Raw genomic sequence first — 19,846 nt, 5'->3', positions numbered from 1 at the left:
TCCACCAGTTCTTTGCCACATCATGCAACTGGTGTCCTATCAGTTTTACTCTACGCTCATCGGTTTAATCCAAGGACTCAAACAACATTTCAATATCGTCTAACCAAATCTCGCAATCAACTAAAAGTCTCAGTACCCTTCAGAGTTGTTGGATGGAATGACTGAAATCTCTTCAACAATGTCTCCATCGGTGTTGCTGTCACATCCATTGGAGGATTCGAAGTGCTACCCTGTTCCGGTACACTTCGAGGAGGCATATCTGATTATCAAAAGAGTTAGCCATCACAATTAACAATTCTGTCTCAGTCCCTTTCTGATCATCTTACCTCTGATCAAGAATCGGTTCTGATCCTTTTCTCAATAATACACATTACCATATCAAAATCAGATAATCAGGTAAACATGTATTAAATCAGTAAATCATGTTAGCAATCAAAAGCAAGGAAAGAGAACTCATTCTACCCTGCTCACTAGCTCCGATCTTAATGTAAAGGATCTATCGCTCTGATACCACCAGTTGTGGGGACCCGGACTCTAATCATGTTCTTAATCATCATTGGGACAATTTAATCAATTATAATAAACAGGGTCTAAATTTTTTTTAAATACAGTATTAAATGCGGAACGTAATGAAATACATTCTAATATACATATCAGTATTAAATTACAAGTCTTGTACTATATACAATCATTCAAACTAAGGTTTACCAACTAAATATCAAGTGTCCAAACCCTATCTCTAATCAAGGTCCGTAGTCTCCACTCTAATCACGACCTCTCTTCATCTCCTCGACCCCGATCCTGTCCCACCTGTTGCCATGCACACATACAAACACGACAACAGCCGGATAACTCCGGTGAGAAATACATCCCAGTATAAATCAACGAAACATGCAATCATATGAACAATGTAAAAGCATGTAACAAATATCAGTAACATGTATCAAAATTTGAAACATAACCAATGTAAAATCGTCAATCAGACTCGTGACTCCATGTCTCAGACTAGACTCAATCCTAGTCTAGGGATCCCGGTTTCCAGACGTTGGCATTCCATATCGAATATCAGTAATAGAGGAAATTCCAATTCTATTCAATATCGATATAACCAAACATCCGGTGTCTTGACCTATCCGTCACAGACTTTGGCACTTTCGCCAAATCACTATCCTGTGACAATGTGCAATGTGCCAGTGACGATTCCATCACTATCTGGCACCTATGTCACAAGATTACTCGTCTAATACTCGTCTAATACATGCTTTCTATAAATCAAAAGAATAAGCATATCAATTCAAATCAATGCACGCAATAACAATAAGTATGTGATTTAGAGAACTCGAGTATATCATACTCTAGTCGTTCTCCCGGTACCACATTGACTTATACCTTTCTTTCTGTAAATATGATTCTGTCGAAGTCTCTGATTTGAATCTGTCAATACTCAATCTGGCAAGGACAATATCAAGGAGTATAATATCAATACACTACTCAATCAATACTGGATATAATAAGAACTCAATCAAATTATGTTTCAACGGCATAACGACACAGTCTCAATATACCCAGCGATACAACATCAATCAGATATGAATCCCAACAACTCATAATCGATAATAATACAATTCTGGTATCAATTCTCAATCAATTCAACTCTGAAAATTATAACAATTTCATAATCAATCTGTTTCTCAATCTGACTTCGATTCTACGATGTCTAACATGTCAAGAACATCTTATATGAATCATATCGATTCCAGCAATATCATATTTTCAAGACATATCAAAACTTAAGAAAACTTACGTCCAGTTATAGCTTGCGTCGATAGAAACACAATATTGAAGTCGGATTGAAATTCTGACAGACAGATTTCTCGCAATTCAATTTTTAGAATCAAGAATCAAGTTTTCCCCGAGGCTTTCGTTCTTCCCTTTTCATTTCTGAATATTTAGGGAAAGAAGGTTGTATATATATATGTATCATGCATATAAGGCCAGGTGGCTCGTTCTTTCATTTGCACGTCTCGCGCATATGCGCGATTTCAACCGGCGCATATGCGCGAGACCTACTGGTCTCCGTACACTTCTTCTCAGCAGCTTGCGTATATGCGCGCCCCATCTCCGCGCATATGCGTGAGGTTATCTGGAATTGCATTTGTCTTCCCCCACAGTTCGTGCATATGCACGCACACACTCCGCGCATATGCACGAGCTCCTCTGCCCACTTCGCGCATATGCGTGCATCAGTGTCGCGCATATGCGCGAGGGGTACTATTCCTCGCACACTTTTCATGTATTTTATCGTCTTTCCCGGTCCGATCCTTTCCGTTCTAATTACAGCAAAATATAAATCAATAATCGTAAATTATCAAATAAATTCCCGGGCATTACAAAAACTTTCCCTTCATTCCTAGCCATTCTCTCCCTCTCCATTTTCGAAAATTTCAGTAGAATTTTACCGAGAAAAATCGTGAGCTTCCTAGGAGAAATAAGAAAGAAAACAATAAAGTGAAGAACACTCCGTCTCCGCCGTGCCGGGTCGTCGTCATCGTTTGTTTACTTTCAAAACAAAAATCCAAGGCATGTGTATATTTTCCCTTGCTCTTCAATCAAGTCCTAATATGATTTTTAAAACATTACATGATCATGATTTATAGCCAGGAACCGAAATTTTTCAGCAACTTGATCAAAGATTTCTGCACAGTTTTTTTTTTGGTTCTACATGCTTCACGTTTTTTTATGTTTTGTGGTTTTAGGGTTGGCTCGATTTCCAAGGGCTCAAGGCTGCATCTAGGATCGATATAGGGTGTGTTAGGAAGGTGTTAGTCCAATGGTTTCAGTCCCTTCCCCCTCCAGCAACACGAAATGACAGCAACATCCCCCTTAGTGCAGTTTGAAACTCGATTGTCCTGGTTTTGCTGTCAAGAAGGAAAGTTATGATCTTGGATGCTCTAATGGCTGTAGCCATGGTTAGAATCTCTCCTTGGCTTGTCTAAGACGTGACCAAGTCGGCCTTTCAAGGCTTGGTCCATGGCTTCATCGGTTTTTAAAATAAAACAAGACAAGCACTGCCCCCCCCCCCCCTTCGACCCCTCTTACTTTCATGCATGTGTATTTTCTGCTTTGGGGTTTGGTGTGGATCTTTTTTGGCTTCTGGCCCTTAGCCATAGTTCACACCATACCTCATGATGTCTAGATCATGCCATGGTCAACCATGGCCACTGGAATTATCCATGACAGCAAAACAAATCGCAACACCCCGCACGCACAGATTTGGCCCTCGGGTGGAAGCATGGCAACGTTTCTGGTGTTTCTTGGATTGTGGCTGGCCTAGGGCCCTTATCCATGGTTCAAGCCATGCCCTAGGGTGTTGGTAAGAGGCTCTGGTCGGTATTTCAAGCCCCAATGGCCATTAGCCTCGCAAACGACGCATGCAAGTGCAAGCACTGCTGCTGTATTTTTTTTTGACAACAAGTTGTGCTTTGGATCAGAGGCTCGTTTGCGTTCTTGGTTGGCTTTTAGCCTATGGACTTGGACTGGACAGTGCCTCATCGAGTTAGGAAGGTCATGTTTTTGGCCGTTCGTAATTCGGTTAAGTTTAGAGGTCGTACGAGAATTTACGGTGAAATGTGCCAAAATTACTCTCGAAAGAGCGTTTCATGTTTTTGGCCTCCATTCCACAAATTTCGAGTACTGTAATTTTAAGAGCATTATTTCATCATTTTATGTGTATTTTAATCATGACTAAATTATGGTTTGGGTTGGGACGGAGTCATGATTAAATACTAAGTCATTGGGCGTAATTGTCTTGTTTTTGGATTCAATTACGAAGTTTTGGTCAAGTTAAATCATTCGCATATTTTTCATGCTAGAATTAGTTCCCAGCGAGCCTAGGAACGATCCAACCCTTTCGGTAAAATAATATAGGACATTTAATTATATTACGTACATAAAAATATAAAATGTTTATTTTTGAGATATATGCGATATTATTTGTGGCCACTTCACGTTCATGGGATTGCAGCTTATCATGGGATTATTACTTCATCCGGTGGTCACTGACCGGTTCATGTTCATGTAGTGGTACGGATATCCAGTCCAACGGCTGTGATGATCTCTACCGCCCAGTATACTGTGGTTTAGTCTGATCAAACGATTTATTTCATGTTATGGGCCACTTGCCTAGAACATATTCTCAACAAAAAATTATTATATGCTATTTCATGACAGGGCTCTATCGAGCAACATTTCACTTATGATTTTCAGTTCAGTTATGCACGTATTTATAATTATTCATGACATGATATTTTCACGTTACGCCAGACTTATGATAATTTTTACCTTGCATGCGATTTTACTATATGTACTTGTTATTTACGATATATGCATGCTGAGTCTTTAGACTCACTAGACTTGATTGTTATAGGTACTGATGAGGTCGGGACCAAGGGCGGGGACCAGTGAGCCATCTTGGATAGGCAGTAGTAGGAGCCCGAGGACCTCATTTTCAGCACTTACATTTTTATTTGAAATTCATATTTTATTTTGTTGAATTATTTTAAGTTGTTACTTTGAAACAAACATTTACTTCTGCTCCTACTTTAAACGTTGAATATTTTTTTATCAGTTTATTTATGAACGAAACATTTTATTTTTTTTGAAAGAAAATTTTTAATTTTTCCGCAAATTTTCAAATACGAATCACGGGCCTCTACAGGCACGCTCATCTTATACAAGAAGAAATTCGCCTAGATTTGAGGGAACATTTCAACGTGTTATCAGCTTAGTTTAGAAGCACATTTGCCTCAGTGTGTGAGACACCTTCATGTTGTATTCAAAAATCCGTTCTCACACACTCACACACAATCACTCACATAAACATAGAATTGAGCTTGTTGAATGGCTGAGTGAGTCTTGCACAAAGACGTTAAACTTGTGCATGTAGACTTTAACACACAGACGTTAAACAAGTATTGGCTGGAAGGTGCTACCTCCAGTCTAGACTAAGAGTTCAGTTAGGAAGTGGTGTAAGTGTGGGTTTGTATAAGGTATTGTATAAATCATAGTCTTCTAGTGAATCCTACCTTAGGTGGTAGAAGGGGTCAGACGTAGGAGCAGTTGAAGTATCCGAACATCAATAAACATATCTTGTGTACTTAACTGTTTAAATATTATTTTCAAATCGATTTTATCAGTTCAGTTCTCACCATAACTCGACTGATATATGCAAGAACTGATTCCTCTTATTTCAGTTATTCCGTTACACAAGTTAAAAGGCTTTCAAACTAATCAGCTTCCTTAACAAAAGATTATTTCGAGTATTTTTCACTTTGTTTAAAATCAAACTCGATCTAATTCATCGGTGTTTAATTATTAAAACACGAGCTATTGAAGCTCATCGAGAATATTGTATTTGAAGCAACTTCACAATCACAGGTGTTAGAACCGATCCATCAGTAATGGATTTGAATTAACTATTGTGTTGAATTTTGGAATCACCAAAAAAATTAAAAGTTGTTAAGTAATTATAAGTTCTAGTGATGTGTATTAAGTCCACTAAAATCTTGGAGGCTATAAAAATTCGGCAATCAATAAATTTCAACAGTCCATTATCAGCATACATCTTGCGTGGTTTTAGAAGAGTTGATTAAAGTCTACCGAATAGGGACGGCAATGGGCCGGGGCAGGGGCGGGTTTTCCATCCCCATCCTCGAATTCCATCCACACCCCATGCCCGCCCCAATTCCCGCTTTTTCGGGTTCGGGGAATCCCCAAACCCGAAACTTCGGGAAATTTTCATCCCCACCCCCATCCCCGTTTCAAAAATATTAATATGACAAGACAATGACGAATTCAGATATTTTCTCAAACCAAAACTTATTATTAAATATAATATTAATATTAATATCAATATCAATATTAATAATAATATAGGATTATTAATATCTTAAAAAAATATTATTATTATATTATTAATATTAATAATACTATTATTTTATTATTGATATTATTTTCGGGGCGGGTTCAGGGATTTCGGGGATGAGGATAGTAATCTATACCCGCCTCGAATTACATCGGGGATTTAAAAAAATCCCCGAACCCGAACCCGAACCCAAACTTGGAAAAATCAAGGATCCTCATCCCCGTTTCGGGTTTTCCCCGCGGGGCCCCAAACCCGTGGGGAAAGTTGCCATCCCTACTACCGAACTTGGAAAAATAGTATTCACCGAGTGAGCAGATAATTTTTATTGCCTACTGAGTTATACTTTCGGCCACTTACATTATCAGATTTGTTTCCGTAACAGATAATTTATTTTTATTAGCAAATATGATAATCAAAGAATGTCCAGAGAATATAAACAAAAATATTTTGGCTGTTGAATGTTAGTATCACATGCATTTATTGATGTATACTATATTGGAATAAGACGAATAACGTATGACATCCAGAATTATTTTGGTTATGACCTTGGTATGAATGATTTATAGTTGTTCGAATCTGAACGTTGAGATTTTTCTATAAAAGTTCATCTTAATATTCAGAGATTCAAAGCTTTGTTGAAAGTATTCTATGGAATATCATATCTTTTCAGAGATTATATGTGTTGAACATGTACTCGCAATTGTTTCAAAGTGTATATTGTATTTTATGTGAATTTTTGTAACCGATATGAATAGTCTTTTGGTTCAAAATTCATTTTTTATTTGTGAGAAGTTATTTCTAAGAGTTTCATTAGGTATTGTATAAGTCATACTGAAGTTGATGTTTGCGAGTTTTGTAATAATTAAAGTCTTTTAGTGAAAACATTATGGAAAAAGAAAAAAAGAGGTAGAAGATTTTTGTCTTTCAAACTCACATAAATAACTCATGTTTGTTTTTTCCTTCAATAAAATTTTACTTTTTCGACTGTTTGTGGTTTACTGATTTTCACTAACGGTCACAAAGTTCGGTTGGACTCTTTCCACACTATATTTTCAGTTGCCTACTGAACTTTGAAGGTTGATATTCAATTTAATTTGCTAACACAAGTTGAGCAATGCTGCTCAGATTTAAGAAGACAAAATTATGAGATGTTTATTCATCCCTTCTAAACACTTCTACTGATCTTAACAAAAATTAATTTAAAGCATAACATTTATTTATAAATTAACAAGAGGAAATATAGATATTGTGGATTAAAGTTAAGTGTTATGATATTCATTATTTTTTAGCATACATTCATTTTTTTTCATGAAACATAAATATATTATTTGTCATATATATAATGAGGCCAGTCCACTAAAACCCGTTACCCGTTCAGTGCAGTGTCGGGTTATTTTATTTTAATAACTATTATAAAAATACTGCTTAGTGAAATATATGGGTACATGAAAAAATTCCTTGTTAACTTTGTGCATATATTTTCAATCGAAATATGAAGCAATAATAAAGAAATTTTTTTGCAATAACATCCATTCTATCATAATTCATATTCCTAACCACTTCCAAAAAGAGAAAATACTTATAATTTACCCGACAAATTTTTTATCCTTGAAAACTCTTATCCAAAAAGCTATGCGGTGAAACGAAGTTGCACAGGTAAATCCTAGTTGTCACCCGTGATAAAATCTTATCCACAAAAGAAATCCTAGAAACGAGCGAGGAACATGTACCGAACAGCCCAATTTCCATACGGGAGACATATTGATAAATGAAATGGAACAAATGGATAAGGGCAAATATCTGGACCCTCCCCCCTTCTCTCTTTGAATCTCTCTCTCTCTGATACCGCATCCAAGATTTCCTTTTCTTTGGCCTTGTGTCTCTGAAAAATTTCAAGACGACAAAACCACAAGCCCCTTTTTTTCCCAAGTTTCCCAACGACTTTTCTTCCCGAGTGAAAAGAACGATCTTTTCTTCTTGTTTCTTGGTGTTATTTCTCCTGTAGGATTAGTGGGTCTTGCTTTGATTTCTGATTTCTGGGTTTTTTGTGCTTGTTTTTATAGATTAGGCACAAAAAATAACGGTTTGGATTCAGATAGAGAGGGTTTATTTGTTTGTTGTTTTTGTTCGATTCGACTTGTTTGCAACATTAAAAGTTGCTGAATCTTGAAGATGTCTTGCTTGAAGGGTGGGTTTTCTGTTTCCGGGCCTGGTGAAGCCATATTCAAGAACAGAGGGCAAGAGTCTTTTCGGGTTTGTTCTTCGATTGGAGCTCTGAAATTCAAGGAATCTAATTTAAATGATTTTTGGAGGAAGACCCTTGATGTGTCCGATCGGAAAAGTAAAAGCAATTTGACCATTAAAGCTCCTCCAAATTATGAACCCATCAATGTGAGGATTTTTATCTTCAGCACATAATTTTATCCAGTTTTTTTCATAAATTTTCTGATTTTTTCCTATTTTTTTGGGTGATCTTAGGCTCAACCATCTGTTTGTATTAGCAAAGCTCATAGATGGTGGGAAAAATCCCTTCAGCCAAACATGCTGGAGATCCATTCTGCACAAGAACTTATTGATTTTTTGTTAATTGCTGGGGATAGATTGGTTATACTTGGATTTTATTCCCCTGGTTGTGGAGGCTGCAAAGCTTTGCATCCTAAGGTAAATTTACCTTTCCTCGGACCAAATCTTGGGTCATTTGTAGTCTGTTCAAATTATACAAGAGATTTTTGGGACTTCCATTGATAATTACTCGATTTTTCACAGATCTGTCAACTGGCTGAAATGAACCCGGATTCGATCTTTCTCAAGGTTAATTTCGAACAACATAAGGTCATGTGTCATGCCCTTAATGTTCATGTCTTACCCTTCTTTAGATTCTATAGAGGTGCAGATGGCAAATTGTGTAGCTTCAGCTGTACCAATGCAACTGTAAGATATCTGAATCCATTTATGTTTGAGAATCTTTTTTTTTTTGGATTAATCAAGATTTGAAATTTGTAGTTTGTTCTGGTGTTGTGTATTGGGATTTTGGATCTAAGATTCAATTCTTGAATTGGAGTGATGAATTTGGATTATGGGTCTTGTGCATTGGGATCTGATATCCAAGATTTAGTTTTGGTTTGAGTCAAGATCGGAATTTGGATTTGTTTTTCGCTTTTGTGCATTGGTTTTTGCATCCAGATCTAGTTCTTGAAAAATCTGGATTTTGATTTGTGTTTTGTTCTTGTGTTGGGATTTCATATCCAAAATTCATTTTTTTGAGGTGAATCGTTTGAAATTGTGGTTTAATCTTTCCTGTTGGGGATCTGATAACCAAGATAACGTGGATTTGTCGGTTTTCTTGCACATTTGGATTTTATATATCCACTTTTGAAAGTTCAATAAGCCATTATTTTGAAAATGTGGTTTCTTTGTGTCCAGAGATTTGATATCCAAAATCTAATATTTGAATGCAGATCAAGAAATTCAAGGATGCAGTAGCTAAACACGGGACTGATCGTTGTAGTATCGGGCCGGCTCAAGGTTTAAACGAATCGGAGCTCTTGGCCTTGGCCTCAAATGGTTTGATATCGAATAATTGGCTACAAAATCCAGCTGAGAATGATGAATTTGAAAGTTTGGTTCTTGAAGAAGCTGTTGTACCATTTGCACTGGCATAGAAATTGGAATTGAAGAATCAACTCTGCGTTCATTGCTTAGAGTAAGAGATTATCCCATTAGCAATCAGGATTTCTGAATTTTCCCCTCTATTTTGGGTTTTTTTTATCTTATCTTTTCCGTATGTAAATATGCCATCTATTTGTTTGTTTCTTTGTTTGTTTTTAGGAAAAAAAATCCTAAGCAGTGGTCTGTTTTTTAAGATATAATTACTGCTATCTGTAGGATTTGTCAGTTGATTTCTGTATTTTCCGTGTAATGGATTTAGTAAGACAATTATAAAAAATTAAATATTATTGGAGTTGCAAAGTTGACTTGTACGTTTAAATAGGGGAGGATAGTCTAAATAATATTGTATTTAGTTTGAAAATAAATCTCCTGTGAGATGATCTTACGAATTTTTATCTGTGAGACAGGTCAATTCTACCAATATTCATACTAAAAAATAATACTCTTAGCATAAAAAGTAATATTTTTCGTGGATAACTCAAATAATAGATCTGTATCATAAAATACGATGATGGTTTTACACAAGTTTTTGCTTTAATTTGATGTGATATATTAAAAAAAGATGGTAATTAATTTTTTTTACAACAATTAATATGTGTGATATAAAGAAATAAAGATATGAAGAATAATATCGTAATTTTATATATAATTAATATGGGATAAATAATTAATAAATAAAATTGCAACTAAATATTTAATGGTATTTATTATCCAATCTAGTCAAAGATGAAACATAACCATAAAAAAATCCATATACATTATTTAAACCGCAGAATCTCATAATTTTGGATTAAATATCCAAAATTATTGGTTAACCTCTTTTCAAAATCACGTTATTTCCTAAATTATAGGCGAGATTTATGGTGGCGTTGAGCGTTCGAAAGTTTGGTTTCATTTTCAAGCTACCATTATTTTTTTATTATTAATATCATTAAATATATAAATATTTAATTTAATATTATAAAAAAACATTTTAAAAAAAAGTGAATAAATAAAGGAAATAAATGTGTGACTCACGTACGAAGTTTCGTGTAAGCCATCGAAGCAAGAACAAAATATTACAAAACAATGTGTGACTCATGTACGTATATACCTCTTTTAGTGGTCTTTTCAATTTTTTATTTTTCCTTTAAAATATTATTTAAAAAAAACATTTTTCCTATATTATATTAAAACAATAAACGATGATATGTTATTTTAAAAGTTATTCACAAGATTCTACCTGATAAAAAGCCTCTTAATCTTTGTACTTACTCAAAAACAATTATAACGATAGTCTTGTATATTTCTTATTTTATGTTTAAATAATTTATATGGTTAAATTTCAGTTTTAATATATTATTTTTGGTATGTTTATAATTTTAGTCATTTTTCATTGTAATGATGATATGACACTTATGTGAGACATACTCTGCTCCGACATGACATATCACATCAACACTTCTAATAAAAAAAAAACTAAATTTACCGAAAATTGAAAAATATAGAGCTTAAGATTGAAATTAAAATAACATAAAATATCACAATCACAAATAAACAAATATATAAAGCCAAAATCATAACCCAAAAACACATGGGATCTACTCAGGTATGCATGCATTATACGTAGATCTCTCGATGTTGCATAGTCGATACCAACCACCAGCGGTAAAAAGCCAATTAGCTACTATTATATTTGGAAATCTTAAGTAATATAAATCTCTATAATAGAGCAAAATGATTTATGAATCACATAAAAAAAAAAGAAAAAATAATCAAATTAGTAGTCTATGTTTGCATATTCTGGATTTAGGTGTTTTAAGTAGTCAAAATTAGGTCTTGTTATACAACTTATATATTTTTTATTTTAAAATCTAAAATGACGTCGAGTCTCCTGTCATTCTCATGTTAACAATATTCAAACCATAACCAAGACTAAAAAAGCAACCGACTTCCAAAACTATGATCTAATTTTAACTATTTAAATAATCGAAATCCAAAATAGGACACTTACGAAAACAAAAAAAAAAAAGAAGTTCAAAATGGGTCAAGTGGGATATTTTTTTTAAAAAAATATATCACGAAGGGGAGTTGAACATTTTTTTTTTTAATATGATAGGGTCCTACTAAACCTAAATGAGTCGAATGTGGTGGAGCTGACGAGGATGTAATGACTGTACACAAACAAATGGTCCCAAGTTCACATCAATGTCGTTTAATTGATTAGAAAATGTATGGTATATATTGACCAACTCACGGCCTTTTTTGACTACGGATGTCGAGATTTTTTGGAAAGGGCATATAGTGTTCCAATGGATTCTCTTGTCAAAATTTGAAAAGGTATATATATATATATATATATATATATATATATATATATATATATATATATATATATATATATATGTGTATATATATATATATGTGTATATAGGTTTGCAGTGTAGTGTATTACCGTTTCTATTTTTTTCAAGAAATAAAACATGTTTTTACATTTGTATAAACATTATTTTACACTTCAATTTTTGTTAATATATAACAAAAAAAATTAATCTAAACTAAAACAAAAATATCATTGATTCCTTCACAATTCATTGACATAGCTAGGGGTTAGCAAGATTTCGGTTAAACCGAATTAATCGACCGAACCGAGCCAATTCGAAAATTCGGTTTGGTTATTTCGGAAATTCGGTTTTCAAATTAAAAAAATTCGGTTATATCGGTTAATTCAGTTCGGTTACGGTTTTCAAAATTTTGAAATCGGTTAACCGATATAATAAATATTATTATTTAATAATTTTTTATTTATCAATTTTTATAAATATTTTAAATTTTAATTTTAAAATCGATATAATATGTATTAATTGTGTTCAAATAAAACTTATATATTTGTGATGTGTGTGATATTATGTTTGTATGCATTTGTGTAAAGTATAGTGTTAAAAAAAAGTACATATATAATTAAAGTTAAATCACAATTTTTTTTAAACTAATCGGTTAATTCGGTCACCGACCGAATTAACCGATTTTAATTCGGTTCGGTTTTCATCGGTTATGAAAATTAATTCGGTCGGTTCGGTTATGGCTAAATATTTCGGTTCGGTTCGGTTATGGCTAATTCGGTTCGGTCGGTAACCGAATTAACCGAATGCTCACCCCTAGACATAGCTAACTAAGAACACATATTCCGATTTTTTAAGGTATTAATCAAAATTAATTTGTGTTTGGGCTAAAATTAAATTAGGTAGGCCCAAGTAAATTAGGCATGTACAATTAAGTTATGCAAGCCCATCAAAATAGCAATCAATTGCTATCAATTTGAACTGATCACGAAGCGCAGAGAAGATCGTGGGATGAAAGGGCGGAAGATTATGGATCATGGGAGAGTAGAGAGACTGCTCAGAATTCAGAACCAAAAGGAAGCAACAGAGCACACACACAATCTCTCGCACAAATTCTAGCAAACTCCTTGCAGAATTCTCATAGCTATAATCAATCGTTTTAATAATTTTCATTCAAGCTTTCATAAGGTCAAGTCTTTTTCTTTCAAATTTCAACAACGGTCTTTGTTATATGTTAAGATTTTGTAAATTATTACAGTTTATTCAAAATATAAGTCATGATAGGAGTTTGTATCTCAATTTTCATTAGTTTTCCTTTAGTTTTCTTTGTTTATAGTGTCATATTTGTGGAGCTCAAAATCAGTAATACATAAATTCAAGAATTTATTAAATTATTTATTTAATTTTAAAATGATTTTTAACGATACTTGATTTATGATTTGCATTATTATAATTTTTTACATGTTTATTTGATGCAAGTTAAAACATTATCTTGAGTTTTATGTTTCAAGCGAATATTCGACGCAAGATCGAGAAAATAGACAGGTGGCGATTTATGAATAATGAGGTATTTTATTTTAGTCAAGTTGGTATTTTAAATGATTTATGAAATTTTAAGAATTTTAAAGCCTAATTTAATTTATTATATGATTTTAAGGTTTTAAACTTTTCAAAAATACTAATTTGAATAGTTGGAGATTTTAAATCTTAAAAAATTGACACACGTGTATTTTATTAAAATTATGGGTTCTAGTATAATTAGTGGTGGATTAATAATATTGGATTAGTATTTTAATTAACATGTTAATTGATTTTTTGCTATTTTATTAGCCTAATTAAGCCACTAATTAACCCCTTAATTAAGCCCATAATTAACCCCCTAATCACACACACTCACACGTTACACACACACACACACTCCCATCGACACACACACACACACACACCTTGTGTTTTGTTCCTTTTGATAGAAAAACTAGGGTTCTTGAGTCCTCCAGCAGCCAACCCTTTCCCCTACGATTTTTCAACAGCCTCACGGTTGATTAGTAGCAAGAAACGTGCCACAAGTCGTCCCGGATTGGTTCTCGCAAACCCTCACTTAGATATTCGTCGTATTGTGAGTATAAATCATCAAGGCATGTATAATATTTCATTTTTTCGCATCGATCTTGTCATAATAAATATTTTGATGCATTGTGTGTAAAAATCCGTATATGTTATGCAAAATTTGAGCAATAATGCTTGGAACGATTTTAGAACAAATTTTAGATCTCGAAAACCGAATCTACCGTCATATCGAATCATGCGAATTTTCGATCGGTTTTCTGGACAAACTTTCAACATATAAAACGTAGTACTTTTTCAGAAAGAGAGGGACCCGAAATTATTCAGGTATGAGACTGTGCAGTTGAGGAGGGCTTAAAGATTTGATATGTACTACTCATATCAAGAAGATGCATCTTCTTTTCGGTAGCTCATCATATAAAAACTTCAAAGTTAAGCGTGCTTGACTTGGGGTAATTTTGGGATGGGTGACCCCCTGGAAAGTTTCCTAGAATGCGTGTAAGTGAGGAAATAAGCACGTTAGAAAGACTCGTTTTAGTAAAGTGGAGACAGTCTTCGAATCTGGGGCGTTACAGTGGCCCAATGTTTGGGATGTGTTCAAGGGTCCTAAGAGAGTCTAGTCATAGTTCTAGATGGGCTATGCAAGGGGTGGAAGGAGAGGTTGAAGGTTGCTAGCCGTTTGGGTTGCGTATAGCTTGAAGGTCACAAGTTTGAGTGTTGGCCTTGTAGGGGCTATAGAAGCTGGTCCAGTAGAGTCCTAAGGGTTCGGTCAACTGAAAGGGGATCGGTTACGGTGACCGGAAGCGCAACGGAAGTTTAGAAAACGAATTTTTTTTTTATAAGAATTTTCGGCCACCATTAAACATTTGTGTAGCAAATACAAAAACACAACTATGTCATACATAGGGTGTAAGAAAATCGTTACCTATCAACCTCTTGAGGTTGATGATGGCACCAACCAAGTTGTAAACAACTTGGCTCTTGAATGGAAGATAAATCTACAAGCTCTCCTCCTTTCTTCTTGAATCTTTCCTTCAAATTAGGCCCACCACCAACTAGGTAGATCCCCTCATATTTTGCACTAGAAAAATATGAGGATTTTTCAAAGAGAAGTGTGTGTATTCTTCAACAATTGAAGAACACAAAAATGAGAGAAAAATGGAGAGAAAAGATGGAGGAATTTCGGCCATAGTGTGTGCAAGAATGGGGAAGGGAGACTTGTCTTGGTCCTTGAAAAAGTTGAGGCATAAAGTTGCATGCCATGCCTTAAAAACTCAAAAAGTAGTCTCCCAACCTTTCACCTCCCATGCATGCATATTATATGGTTTTTATCAAAATAAAAACCATGGACTAAATTTAATTATCTCAAACATATTTGAGACTAATTAAACATTACTTGAATTTACCCAAGTCCCACTAGTTAAATAATTAATTTAAATTGAGCTCTACAAGACTCAATATAATTTAATTAATTCAACACTTGAATTAATTTAATTATTTGGACTCTACTAGGTCCACTAGTGTTTAATTAATTCAACACTTGAATTAATTTAATTTAGTCCATAATAATGTTTATGAAAATCACAATTTTCAAATACATTATTCACTCGGCCAAATTTTAATTTAGGAACACTTTCATAAATCAAAATTTACATTTCTCTCATAGAAGTCATACTTCTATTTTTCTTTACGCTTATAAACTCATTTATAAGCCGTTCAACACATTGAACTAATTTTCTCCTTTATAGAAGTCATACTTCTAATTTTCCTTACGCTTATAAACTCCTTTATAAGCCGTTCAACACATTGAACTATTTTTAATTCTCAACGGGATCTAGAAAGCTAGTACTTGTGTGGCCCTCAATGGTTCATTGATACAACTAGCCGTGAGTTCACATCTCCATGTGATTCAGACTAAACATGTCCTTATATGAGCATACCCCAATTGCTCCATTCTTACTTATCAACACCTTGATAACAAGAACGTCAGAACTCAAGTCTGATAGTACCCAACCAATCATGTTAAATGCCTAGCAGCATCGCTTACATGATTCCCTAGGTATCAAATGATAGTGCCTGCAAGAACCATTCAATTATGGTTAGCGTACAGTATGGTCCCTTCAACTCATATATCCCGACTGATTCGACAACCATTGGTTTATCGAGAGTTGTCAATGAATCGATACTATGTGTCATGTTGTAGTTGCATCAATGTTGTAATCTATGAAACCCCTTTCATAATTACCACCATACTCTGGCCAGAGATTTCAACCTACATACACATGATAACACATAGGATATCCATACCCGAAGGTAAGCGGTGAATCCCCGACTACAATGCATCGACTCCTATGTGTTTTGACAGAACACCCAACCTTGCCACCTGATGACCCCATGAGAGTCGGTAAACAAGTCAAAGTGTAATTCTAGCACATAGAGTCTCAATGTTGTCCCGGGTCATAAGGACTAATGGTGTACAACCATAAACCAGGACGTTTCCACTCGATAAGTGAGAACCACTTGGAAAGTCCTTTAATGGAGGGTTGTTCAGTGCACTCTACTAGGAGAACCTATCTGCATGCTCGGACATCACAATGTCCCCTACCAATGAAACATGGTACTCACATCGCAGATACTAGTCTCTAACTCGAGCGGCCTATATCCTCCTTAGTGGCGGCTGAATCGACTAGGAACCGTTTAGAATATACAGTATTCCAAATATGAGTTTCATGATACTCATCATATGAGCATCTCATATTCTTTCTACCATTTGTATATTCAAGGGCTTTATCTATGCAACTAGCATGGATATACAGATAAAGATGTGCCAAAATAATAATATCAAATATTACTAAAATAAAGATTGCTTATACATAGAGTTTCATTGTGAACACTCGGCCAACACTTGGCTCGACGGGCACCTACTCTAACATCAACATCCTAGGATGGTCGGCCCTCGAAGGGATTGAGGGTATGGTGAAGCTAGTGTTCGAATAAGATAGGACGGAATTTCAGCAACTGATCTAGGCTTGTCCAAAGGTTTTAATTGGCTGGATTTGAGTTGTAAATGTCATGGTTAGGTGTTTTTAAGCTATAGGTCAAGTATGGTTAATTTTCGAGTCAAATCGAGTCAAAACCGAGATGTAGGTTCGAGTTTTAAAACGAATTAGGAAATTAGTCGAGGAGTGTAATTTTACTTCTAAGGAATACTCATGGGTATATTTTAAGGGATTTCTATATGCTGCATGATTAGAAGCTTAGATTTAAATGAATGTTGGTTACGTTTAGAAATTTGGAATACGTTAAAATAGAACGCCTCCTAGACGCGCACCTATACAGACAGGTAGGCTGATACTCATGAGGATTGTATTGCATAAATCGAGAATTAGAGGGGAAAAAAATGCAAAAATCGAGATCTCAAGGGTTTAATTGCTCAACGCCGAGAATTTCAAGGGCTAATCGGTAATTTTAAGAAGTCCAAGGACTGAAATTGAGATAACCGAAAGTTCCAAATGAAATTCTGGACCTTTTTAAAATTTTCAGGAACTAAATTGTTAAGTTTGAGAATATCAGGGACTGGTCGGCGAATTCTAGAAAACAAGGGCTGTTTCTATAATTTTTGGAATTTTAGGGATCAAAACAATGAATTTAGAGAAGTTACGGCCAGAAGTCGAGTGAATTCGAAATTAATTGGGTCTAAGATGCAATTTTCAAAAATATAAGGACTAAAATGAAAAGAATTCGAAACTTTAAGGGGTATAATTACAATTTTCGAAAATAATTTTGGTAAATTTGAGCATTTTCGAGAATTAATAGGGTTAAGAGTGATGATTTTCGAAAATTTTGGGTAATTAATTATAGAAATTCTTTAAGTTTCCACACGACTAGAGTTGATATATTTGTCGCAAGAAGGATATTTATTTTAAGTGTAGCTACCTATGTATTGCTGGATTCAAGAGCTACATACTCATTTATATCCGAGACGTTCATCAAGAGACTAAAGATTATACCTGAAAATTAGGGATTGAGATTTAAAGTTTTCATTCTTTCTGGTGATCAAATGGTCACTTCGAGCATTGTGAAAAATCTGGAGCTTCGTTTGCAAAAGGATGTGGTTGGTGCAGATTTTATCGAACTCCCAATGCCTGAATTCGTCATCATTCGAATAGAACTTCGATATATTTTCGGCAGAATTTAGTGTTTATTTGACCGCCTAGCCGGAAATCTTTTGTCTTTGAGGCAGCGAGGAACAAAAAAAATGTCGTACATTATCTCCTACATCTGTACAAGAAAACTTATGAAGCGAGGCTGCCAAGCTTTTCTAGCATGTATTATTTCAGCGCCTGCTCTCGTTAGTCAGAAGTTAGAGGATGTTGAGGTCGTCAGAGACTCTCCTAGAGTCTTTCCTGAGGACATTTCTGGCATTCTACCAGACAGAGAGGTGGAATTTTCGATTGAGTTGATGCCGAGCACTGTGCCAATTTCTAAGGCACCCTACCGTCTGGCACCCACCAAAATGAAGGAGCTGAAGGATCAAATTGAAGAATTGCTGGACAAGGGTTTTATTCACCCTATATGTTCTATGTGTGACGCACCAGTATTATTTGTGAAGAAAAATGACGGTAGTATGCGACTCTACATTGATTATCGAGAGCTTAATAGAGTCACCATCAAGAATAAGTATATGTTACCTAGAATCGAAGACTTATTTGATCAGTTGCAAGGAACATTGATTTTCTCAAAGATATATCTTCATTCGGGATACCATCAGCTGAAGGTGAAGGAGTCCGATGTTCATAAGACAACTTTTAGATGAGCATTAATAGTTTATGGTCATGCCATTTGGGTTGACCAATGCGCCAGCGATCTTCATGGATCTCATGAATCATGTATTTCAGCCCAATCTGGATCAATTTATTATAGTATTCATAGATGATATTCTGATCTACTCGAGGAGCAAAGAAGAGCACGGTCAACACTTGAAAACGACACTACAAATGTTGCAAGATAGAAAGTTATTCGCTAAGTTCAGCAAGTGTGAGTTTTGGCTCGAGAGAGTGGCGTTCTTAGGCCACATTATCACTACAAGAAAAATGATTTTCCGTAGCACGTTATCAACAGCGTGCCTTAAAAGCACGCTGCGAATAGTGCTTTTAACGGCGTGCATCAATATGTGCGCTGTTAATATTGTCTCACTTGACAGAAATAACGGCGTGCATCAAAAGCACGCTGCGGAAAGTAATATCTGCAGCGTGCATTTATGTGTGCCGTAAATATTATATATTTTCCGCAGCGTGCTTTAAATGCGCGCCGTTAATAACATATACATCAACGACGTGCATTAAAAGCATGCTGCGGAAAGTAATATTATAAACTATCCGCAGCGTGCTATAATGTGCGCTGTTAATACCCTATGTATTCACGGCTTGCATTGATAGCACGCTGTGGAAAATGTTGCGAAATTTTCAATTAGCGACGATTTTAGAGAAACCGTTGCTAATTTAAATATGGCGACAGTTTTTAAACCGTCGCCATTTTAAATCGGCGACGGTATAATATAACACCGTCGCGTTTTGCGACGGTTCTTAACAAACCGTCGCTCATTGCCGTAAATCAGCGACGATTATATATAAACCGTCGCTAATAGCGACAGTTTATTGAGAAACCTTCGGTAATAGTCGTAAATTGTCTATAAATATCCGATTTCCGTTCCACTTTTCTACACACTATTTTACAACACTTAAAATTTTTCTTTCTTATACGAGGTACTTTTTTTTGTTTCAATTTTTGGTTAATTTTTTAAGTGTTTTAATTAAGATCATGAGTTTATTTATCATAGATGTATTGTGTTTTTTAAAAAAATTTACTA

The 19,846-nt window shown here is 34.9% G+C and overlaps 1 protein-coding gene across 1 annotated transcript; it reads left to right on the top strand.

The window, feature by feature from the left end:
- The first annotated feature begins 7,719 nt into the window (after positions 1–7,719).
- LOC140803266 (thioredoxin-like 1-2, chloroplastic) lies at positions 7,720–9,897 on the top strand. Its single transcript, XM_073159050.1, has 4 exons — positions 7,720–8,314; positions 8,402–8,584; positions 8,690–8,854; positions 9,382–9,897. Exons 1-4 carry the CDS (start codon positions 8,096–8,098, stop codon positions 9,583–9,585), a joined length of 771 nt encoding a protein of 256 aa, XP_073015151.1. The 5' UTR covers positions 7,720–8,095; the 3' UTR covers positions 9,586–9,897.
- The last annotated feature ends 9,949 nt before the right edge of the window (positions 9,898–19,846 follow it).

The sequence above is a fragment of the Primulina eburnea genome, chromosome 10 (genome assembly GCF_022965805.1).
Source record: "Primulina eburnea isolate SZY01 chromosome 10, ASM2296580v1, whole genome shotgun sequence".
In the NCBI taxonomy this organism is placed as follows: Eukaryota; Viridiplantae; Streptophyta; class Magnoliopsida; order Lamiales; family Gesneriaceae; genus Primulina; species Primulina eburnea.
The sequence above is the reverse complement of the archived record's forward strand: the minus strand, read 5'-3'. Positions and strand labels throughout refer to the sequence as shown.